Source organism: Bufo bufo, chromosome 2 (genome assembly GCF_905171765.1).
Source record: "Bufo bufo chromosome 2, aBufBuf1.1, whole genome shotgun sequence".
NCBI lineage: Eukaryota > Metazoa > Chordata > Amphibia > Anura > Bufonidae > Bufo > Bufo bufo.
Window position 1 is genome coordinate 409,913,724 of NC_053390.1, and position 9,803 is coordinate 409,923,526.

Sequence of the window (9,803 nt, forward strand, 5' to 3'; positions counted from 1 at the left end):
AAGTAGAACTGGCTTAGTTGCCTATAGCAACCAATCAGATTCCATCTATCATTTTCCAAAGGAGCTGTTAAAAATGAAAGGTGGAATCTGATTGGTTGCTATTATGGGCAACTGAGCCAATTCTACTTTGCACCAGTATGTAATACTTGTTTTGCGGAGCGCACCATGTGTAAAATATAGTTTAGATATTGCCGTTGTTGTAGAAAAGACCTATAGGCAAATTAATAGGGCTTCATGTTAATGTTTAAAATTTGTCTAATCACATAAAATGATCTCAGTGTAAGGTCCGCAGGTGGATGGGGACGAACTGAGGAACACTGGAGCAACTTTACTAAAAGTGATTTTGCAATACAGCAACAAACTACTTGTGAAACAGGTATATTTATATTCAATAGGGACACTGTCTCTTTAATAAACTAAGCTGATAACAGGGAGGGTGGAATTGGTCTAACTTTATACAGTCTCTCAGGGGCTGCATTGTTCCTGCTAGTGGGCGAGGGACCCTACTGGTATCTGGATCTCTATCTCCCCAAGGCGGGACCATTCTCTTTGCTGCAGTGGAGAATCTGGCCGGGCACTTCTGAGACCTTGCTTGTCTGCACATGTGCTCCTCACATACATAACCACATAACTCCCTTGTACTGGTTTGTGTTGCACTCTTCCTTCAGTGCCACACAATGATCTGCCTGCTGCAGCCTCTCTCTACCTGGCTGGGCTGCACTGCTTTACTTGGGTGGCTATATCACCCCACCCCAGAGCTCTGGTAATGGACCTTGCTTTGGATCTCCTGCAGTGCAATCCTCTCCTTCCCCAGGCACTGGCTGAACTGCTCTTCCTATGTAGCAGACTGTGTCTTCCCCTGTTATCTCTAGCTGGGAACTGGCTCCCTCTGCTGGACTGGAATGATGACAAAAATTCTCTATGTCCCAGCACTGCAACAGCTCCTCCTGCCACTACATCAGAAAACATATAAAAAAAATATTTTGTTCGTTAGATGTAATCAAAACCTATTATATGAGTCTTCAAATTTCCTGTCATTGAGAATTTTCTGGGTCTAGAGCCAGAAATAATTAATGAAACAATGCTCAGTTAGAATAGCCAATCAATTCCTCTTTAGCAGTCACGTTAAAATTGGAAAAACCCTCCCAAAAATGTAATTTTGTTTATTGTACATTTTTTATTTGTGTCTGAAATAAATGTTGTTGGCTCGAAACTTCCCCCCAATGCCCGGGCCACTCGTATACCGTACATTATACTTACCTTCTCCCGGCCAGCCGCGTCGCTCCGAACCCTGCACTGCTTCCACTAAATCTTCCATTCGCACGGATCAAAACAGGGAGGCTCATGCAGGTAGCCACGTAGGGAGCCAGGGCAACGCGGGTGCCAGGGAGCAGGTAAGTATAATGTATACGAGGGGCCTGGGCATTGGGGGGAATATTTTAGACTTTGGATAACCCCTTTGAAGGGTTGTCTCACTTCAACAAATGGCATTTATCATGTAGACCAAGGTAATACAAGGCAATTATTAATGTATTGTTATTATCTATATTGCCTCCTTTGCTGGCTTCATTCATTTTTCCATCACATTATATACTGCTGGTATCCAGGGATGTATTGTAAGGGTATTTTTTAAGTACTGATTGGTTCTGTGCCTTTAATTCTGTTCCCTTTTATTATTACCAGTCTGTGTAATGATGTGTCTTGTAATGTAGTACCCATCCCCCATTGTGCTGATAAGACCACATTCCTGATCTCAGTGACATGCCTGCTGCACACTGGAGGAAGGGTTTAAAGTTTATAATCTGTAATAAACATTCATTCAGGGCACTCAATTGAAGACTTCTTTCTACGTAGGATGTGAGAATTAATTTGCACTATTTCTCTATATTAGGAGCGGCATCTAAAACGCTGGTCTTAATAAATGACCCCCTAAATTCCCAATTTGGATTACTTGGATCTAGGTTTTAAATAAATAGAGGAATATACTGGTGGATAGTTTCAGTTCTTAGTGCTGAAAGGGCCCTGCGACCATTGGCTATTGAGACCAATATATGTGCGCGCATACTAACACACCACATCCTGGATTAATATTTTAATTTGGTGTTTTATTGATTGGACATTGCGAAATATACTATTCAGAATCAGTGCCATATTTGAAACATCTGTTCCTCTTTATCTGAAATACAATATAAAGTAGGGGAAGTGGGTGGGGCAGTTTTTTTTTTTTTTTTATGTCTTCCTTTAAAAAAAAAATCATCATAAAGTGGAGAGTCATGCTTTGCATTCAGATACTTTTTATAGCAGCCTTGGCAGCCAGCATTAGTAAAAGATGAATCTGGCAAAATAATGCTTGCCTGTCAGCAGAAACAGGCAGGATCGTAGGTTTAAGCTAGTAATTATCTAAAGCCTACATCCACTTGAAGGCTTTAAAGGACCAAACATAAATTAAATTGCTGCATTATTTGAATACATCTGCCTGATGGTTAGTGTTGTTAATATTGGGTAGCTATTAGTATTTAACACATAATTGCTGCACTGTCTTAACCACCAAGCCCACCAAATTAGGTGGGACTGACCAGCCATGTAATGTCTTTGAGGGTGTCCCAGCTTCCCTCTAATGCCAGATGTTGAGGGCAAGAAGAATCTGGCCATTGGATTTCAACATGTCAGATCCTTTTGAGATAAGCCACTGCCTGAAGTGTCTGATCACATTTCCTCTCCTCTCTCTACTGAGACCACATGCACAGCTGGTGAAGCCAAGTATGCATGTGTATGGAGAGGGGTCAGGAGGAATTGCTGATGGCTGAATAAGCGCTTGGCTGACAGTTATCATTAGAGATGGCCCGAACTATCCGACGGCGAACAGTTCCCGGCGAACATAGCTTGTTCGCGTTCGCCTCTGCCGGGCGAACACATGCGATGTTCGGTCCGCCCCCTATACATCATCATTGAGCAAACTTTGACCCTGTACCTCACAGTCAGCAGACACATTCCAGCCAATCAGCAGCATACCCTCCCTCCCAGACCCTCCCACCTCCTGCACAGCATCCATTTTAGATTCATTCTGAAGCTGCAGTCTTAGTGAGAGGAGGGAGACTGTAACTGCTGCTGATTTAATTGGGAAATCGATAGCTAGGCTAGTGAATTCAGTGTCCACTCCAGTCCTGAAAGACTCATCTGATCTCTGCTGTAAGGACAGCGTCCTGACAGCACCCCAAAAAGCCCTTTTTAGGGCTGCAACATTAGTCTGCTTTTTTTTTTCCTTTATATACATATTGCAGTTGCCTGGCCTGCCTGTGTGTGAGGAGCTGCAGGCCCACAGACTGTAGTGTGCCCACTGCCAGTGCTCACCCCTGTCATTCCGTGTGGCACAGGACTTTGCTTAAAAAAAGGCACTTAATTTTTACACTTTAATCTAAGGTTAGTTGCCTGCCAGTGTGTGTCAGGCTGACTTCCACTGACTGTAGTGTGCCCACTGCCAGTGCCCACCACTCATACCGGCTGGCACAGGACTTTGCATAAAAAAGGCATTTAATTTTTACACTTTAGTGTAATTTCAGCTGCTTGCCTGCTGCTAGTGTGTGTCAGGCCGACTTCAACTGACTGTAGTGTGCCCACTGCCAGTGCCCACCCCTGTCATCCCGTGTGGCACAGGACTTTGCTTAAAAAAAAGGCACTTCATTTTTACACTTTAATCTAAGGTTAGTTGCCTGCCAGTGTGTGTCAGGCCGACTTCAACTGACTGTAGTGTGCCCACTGCCAGTGCCCACCCCTGTCATCCCGAGTGGCACAGGACTTTGCTTAAAAAATAGGCACTTAATTTTTACACTTTAATCTAAGGTTAGTTGCCTGCCAGTGTGTGTCAGGCTGACTTCCACTGACTGTAGTGTGCCCACTGCCAGTGCCCACCACTCATACCGGCTGGCACAGGACTTTGCTTAAAAAAAAGGCACTTCATTTTTACACTTTAATCTAAGGTTAGTTGCCTGCCAGTGTGTGTCAGGCCGACTTCAACTGACTGTAGTGTGCCCACTGCCAGTGCCCACCCCTGTCATCCCGAGTGGCACAGGACTTTGCTTAAAAAATAGGCACTTAATTTTTACACTTTAATCTAAGGTTAGTTGCCTGCCAGTGTGTGTCAGGCTGACTTCCACTGACTGTAGTGTGCCCACTGCCAGTGCCCACCACTCATACCGGCTGGCACAGGACTTTGCTTAAAAAAGGCATTTAATTTTTACACTTTAATGTAATTTCAGCTGCTTGCCTGCTGCTAGTGTGTGTCAGGCCGACTTCAACTGACTGTAGTGTGCCCACTGCCAGTGCCCACCCCTGTCATACCGAGTGGCACAGGACTTTGCTTAAAAAATAGGCACTTAATTTTTACACTTTAATCTAAGGTTAGTTGCCTGCCAGTGTGTGTCAGGCTGACTTCCACTGACTGTAGTGTGCCCACTGCCAGTGCCCACCACTCATACCGGCTGGCACAGGACTTTGCATAAAAAAGGCATTTAATTTTTACACTTTAGTGTAATTTCAGCTGCTTGCCTGCTGCTAGTGTGTGTCAGGCCGACTTCAACTGACTGTAGTGTGCCCACTGCCAGTGCCCACCCCTGTCATCCCGTGTGGCACAGGACTTTGCTTAAAAAAAAGGCACTTCATTTTTACACTTTAATCTAAGGTTAGTTGCCTGCCAGTGTGTGTCAGGCCGACTTCAACTGACTGTAGTGTGCCCACTGCCAGTGCCCACCCCTGTCATCCCGAGTGGCACAGGACTTTGCTTAAAAAATAGGCACTTAATTTTTACACTTTAATCTAAGGTTAGTTGCCTGCCAGTGTGTGTCAGGCTGACTTCCACTGACTGTAGTGTGCCCACTGCCAGTGCCCACCACTCATACCGGCTGGCACAGGACTTTGCTTAAAAAAGGCATTTAATTTTTACACTTTAATGTAATTTCAGCTGCTTGCCTGCTGCTAGTGTGTGTCAGGCCGACTTCAACTGACTGTAGTGTGCCCACTGCCAGTGCCCACCCCTGTCATACCGAGTGGCACAGGACTTTGCTTAAAAAATAGGCACTTAATTTTTACACTTTAATCTAAGGTTAGTTGCCTGCCAGTGTGTGTCAGGCTGACTTCCACTGACTGTAGTGTGCCCACTGCCAGTGCCCACCACTCATACCGGCTGGCACAGGACTTTGCATAAAAAAGGCATTTAATTTTTACACTTTAGTGTAATTTCAGCTGCTTGCCTGCTGCTAGTGTGTGTCAGGCCGACTTCAACTGACTGTAGTGTGCCCACTGCCAGTGCCCACCCCTGTCATCCCGTGTGGCACAGGACTTTGCTTAAAAAAAAGGCACTTCATTTTTACACTTTAATCTAAGGTTAGTTGCCTGCCAGTGTGTGTCAGGCCGACTTCAACTGACTGTAGTGTGCCCACTGCCAGTGCCCACCCCTGTCATCCCGAGTGGCACAGGACTTTGCTTAAAAAATAGGCACTTAATTTTTACACTTTAATCTAAGGTTAGTTGCCTGCCAGTGTGTGTCAGGCTGACTTCCACTGACTGTAGTGTGCCCACTGCCAGTGCCCACCACTCATACCGGCTGGCACAGGACTTTGCTTAAAAAAGGCATTTAATTTTTACACTTTAATGTAATTTCAGCTGCTTGCCTGCTGCTAGTGTGTGTCAGGCCGACTTCAACTGACTGTAGTGTGCCCACTGCCAGTGCCCACCCCTGTCATACCGAGTGGCACAGGACTTTGCTTAAAAAATAGGCACTTAATTTTTACACTTTAATCTAAGGTTAGTTGCCTGCCAGTGTGTGTCAGGCTGACTTCCACTGACTGTAGTGTGCCCACTGCCAGTGCCCACCACTCATACCGGCTGGCACAGGACTTTGCTTAAAAAAGGCATTTAATTTTTACACTTTAATGTAATTTCAGCTGCTTGCCTGCTGCTAGTGTGTGTCAGGCCGACTTCAACTGACTGTAGTGTGCCCACTGCCAGTGCCCACCCCTGTCATACCGAGTGGCACAGGACTTTGCTTAAAAAATAGGCACTTAATTTTTACACTTTAATCTAAGGTTAGTTGCCTGCCAGTGTGTGTCAGGCTGACTTCCACTGACTGTAGTGTGCCCACTGCCAGTGCCCACCACTCATACCGGCTGGCACAGGACTTTGCATAAAAAAGGCATTTAATTTTTACACTTTAGTGTAATTTCAGCTGCTTGCCTGCTGCTAGTGTGTGTCAGGCCGACTTCAACTGACTGTAGTGTGCCCACTGCCAGTGCCAACCACTGATACCGGGTGGCACAGTAGCTTGCCGATAAATAAGGCATTTAATTTTTAGACAGTAGTCTAAATTCAGTTGCTTGCCTGCTGCCAGTGTGTGTCAGGCCCGCTTCCACTGACTGTAGTGTGCCCACTGCCAGTGCCAACCACTGATACCGGGTGGCACAGTAGCTTGCCGATAAATAAGGCATTTAATTTTTAGACAGTAGTCTAAATTCAGTTGCTTGCCTGCTGCCAGTGTGTGTCAGGCCCTCTTCCACTGACTGTAGTGTGCCCACTGCCAGTGCCAACCACTCATACCGGGTGGCACAGTAGCTTGCCGATAAATAAGGCATTTAATTTTTACACTTTAGTGTAATTTCAGTTGCTTGCCTGCTGCCAGTGTGTGTCAGGCCCGCTTCTACTGACTGTAGTGTGCCCACTGCCAGTGCCAACCACTGATACCATCTCCCCGTTCGAAAAATCTATTCAATAAATGGCACCCAGATTGGGGACGTTAGAGGGATTAAACTGATGAGAATAGTACTACAGAAAATACCACTCATATCGGGTGTGACAGTAAATTGCACGGCGCAGACGCAGTCACCGTGGATAAAAACAAAGGGGAGGGAGCCAGCGTTTTTTTAACCATCTCCCCGTTCGAAAAATCTATTCAATTGACCTTTCGGGGACCCTTGGTGTTGTACGTGGCTGGGTGGAGGAAGAAACCTTCAATGACATCACCGGGACGTGGCTAGCTTGGTATCCAACCTTGTGCAAATGGGGAGTTTGCGGTTGTGCAAATGAACTGTTTGCGGTGCATTAAAAGGGGAGTTTGGTCTGTCAATGTCTGTGATGCGGGCGTAACCCTTACACTACCTGATCGATACAACATCATACCTGATCGTATACACACACTGGATGTTTTAAAGCACGTTATTCCAAACAATTTAGGAATGTTAGTTGATTTATGCCCTTTATGGATTAAAACCCGACTCTGCGTCCACTACGTAATTTTCCATGGGAGTTTTGCCATAGATCCCCCTCCGGCATGCCACAGTCCAGGTGTTAGACCCCTTGAAACAACTTTCTCATCACTATTGTGGCCAGAAAGAGTCCCTGTGGGTTTTAAAATTCGCCTGTCTATTGAAGTCTATGGCGGTTCGCCCGGTTCGCCAGTTCGCGAACATTTGCGGAAGTTCTCGTTCGCTGTTCGCGAACTGAAAATTTTATGTTCGCGACATCACTAGTTATCATAAGTGTATGGTTGGCTTTAAAGGGAACCTGTCATCAACTTTATGCTGCCCATACTAACGGCAGAATAAAGTAGAGACAGGTGAGTTGATTTCAGCAGTCTGTAATTTATAAGTTACAAGTAAGTGGTTGCCGAGAACCAACATCACAATCATTGCAGACTGGGCCTGGAAAAGACTCAAAGCCACCTGAGAAGAGTCATGGTTATTCATAGATTCCTGCTCTCCCTGCCCACCTGCTGATGACTGACAGTTTTCTTCCTAGTTTTCTCCCTTTCTCTCTAGGAGAAAACTGCCAATCATCAGAAGATGGATGAGAGAGCAGGAGATTATGAAAACCCATGACTCTTCTCAAGTAGATTTGACTCTTTCAAGGCCTGGGCTGCAATGATTATGATGCTGGTTCTCAGCAACCACTTCCTTTTAGCTGATGTGTGACACACCACTGAAATCAGCATTTTTATCACTAAATTATGCTGCCCTCAGTGAGGTCAGCATAAAGTTGATGACAGGTTCCCTTTAAAGAGGACAGCTTATAATTCAGTACTATGGACAGGTACAGCAATTTTACTCTGTAAGGACAAGGAATTTATACCGCAAGCTACATGTAGACATTTCAAAGCATTATCTGAATTATCCCAGATCGCCTAAGATCAACCTAAGATGCATCATTTTGTGTAAATTATTTGTTTATTAAAGGTTTTTGCAAGGTACATTTCTTAAATTCAGAAAAGTATGAATACTTATTACAATGCAAAATGTCATAACAATAAAAGAAGAGTAAGTTAAGATGCATAATTGTGTTATAATTTTTTTCCTAAATGGTGCCAACCAATAGTTAGTATAAAGCTAGATAAAAGTTTCCAGTGATGCACCAAATTTATCAACCAGATTAAGCTGCTGTGATACATCATACTAGTCAACTCTACGGGAACGTCCGGGATGCTCTCCTGAAAAGCAGCCCTCTATGAGCTCTAACTGCATGCAGCTCTGGTGTCCATGCAGTACATGCTTCAAAGGGGTATAACATGTCACAAAAGGGGTGAGATCTTCTGGAAAGAAGTGGGGCATATGGAAAATGGGTGTGCCCGTTTAAAAACTTTCGGCAATGTGCTTTGCGTGCCACAAGTTTGCAAGTATGGTATACATTTGGTGCATGTCTGTGAGTCGGTCTAGTTTTATGCCATCTACAGGATTAGTATATAGGTAAATGAATAACTATAAAGTGCATTGTTTGCATTTAATACTAAAGCATGGTGCTGCGTAATATAAAGACATCACAATCTGCTTGTAAATGGAGTGATCTCCTCCAGCTCATCAGTCATCGGACTATGGTGTCTATCTGCCATCTTTGTAGACTAGGCCATGAACCCTGAATGACACTGCTGTTATCATTCCTGGCACCAAGATAAAGTGACGCTCACCGACAGGTCAGCATCTGCTCATTCATGTTCCATGTAATCTCATGAACGCCCAGAGAGTGAAGAAATCTGCTGTCACCGCTAATCTCGTTTTTTATATTGCACTGGCTTCAGGACCTCATTTAGACCATAGATGTGTCTGTACGTTCTTTTAACTATTTGTCTGTTGGCCTTTAATAACTCCTATTGATTTTCAGTCTATCGATCTGCAAGAGGCTTCCGAATGCTGATAATTGCTGCATATATTAATAAACCCCTAAAATATATTATTGACACAAGGAAGGATCTCCCCTCCTCGGAGTACAGATTGCCAGACTGCACTGTATTATGATCAATGGAATGAAATGTCCTCCAGCTGCTCTATAGGATTTTCCAGCGACACATGCAATTCAATAACAATAAAACCTGGCAGATATCAACTGGGTACGAAGCTATACGGTGACTTGTTTACTGATCTGCAGCTGTAACCATGGCAACCCTGCCGCGTTCCAAGACGGCACCCAGCCAGCGCTTACCTCCACGAAGATGAAGCATGGTATAATCGAATAACTGCGATGGGTATTGTTCTCCAAAGCCATCGCCTTTCAGTTGGAAAGGTTTATGATGCCTAAAATGTCTGGAAACAAAGAGAAAAGAAAGAAAGCTGTAAAGACGTTTACCTGATTGTCTTTGGATCAATTACCATGGCATTTAATAGAGTGAGCAGTATGTTATAGGGTCTTTGTGGAAAAACATCTCAAACATAGCACAAATATAGGCAATAAACTTACTAAAATATTAATATTCTATATAGCCAGATGATGGATGCTGAATATTCCCTCAATATCAAGGGTTGCTTTCAAGATAAATGGACTATGGCAAA

At 44.3% G+C, this 9,803-nt stretch overlaps 1 protein-coding gene across 1 annotated transcript in view; it reads right to left on the bottom strand.

Annotated features, from left to right (window-relative positions):
- Positions 1 to 9,559, bottom strand: part of PLPPR1 (phospholipid phosphatase related 1) — a 149,910-nt gene extending 140,351 nt beyond the window's left edge. Inside the window, exon 1 of the mRNA XM_040420343.1 lies at positions 9,457 to 9,559. Within this exon, the coding sequence (XP_040276277.1) occupies positions 9,457 to 9,519 (63 nt within the window). The 5' untranslated portion in view covers positions 9,520 to 9,559. The remainder of the gene's footprint in view (positions 1 to 9,456) is intronic.
- Between the last annotated feature and the right edge of the window lie 244 nt (positions 9,560 to 9,803).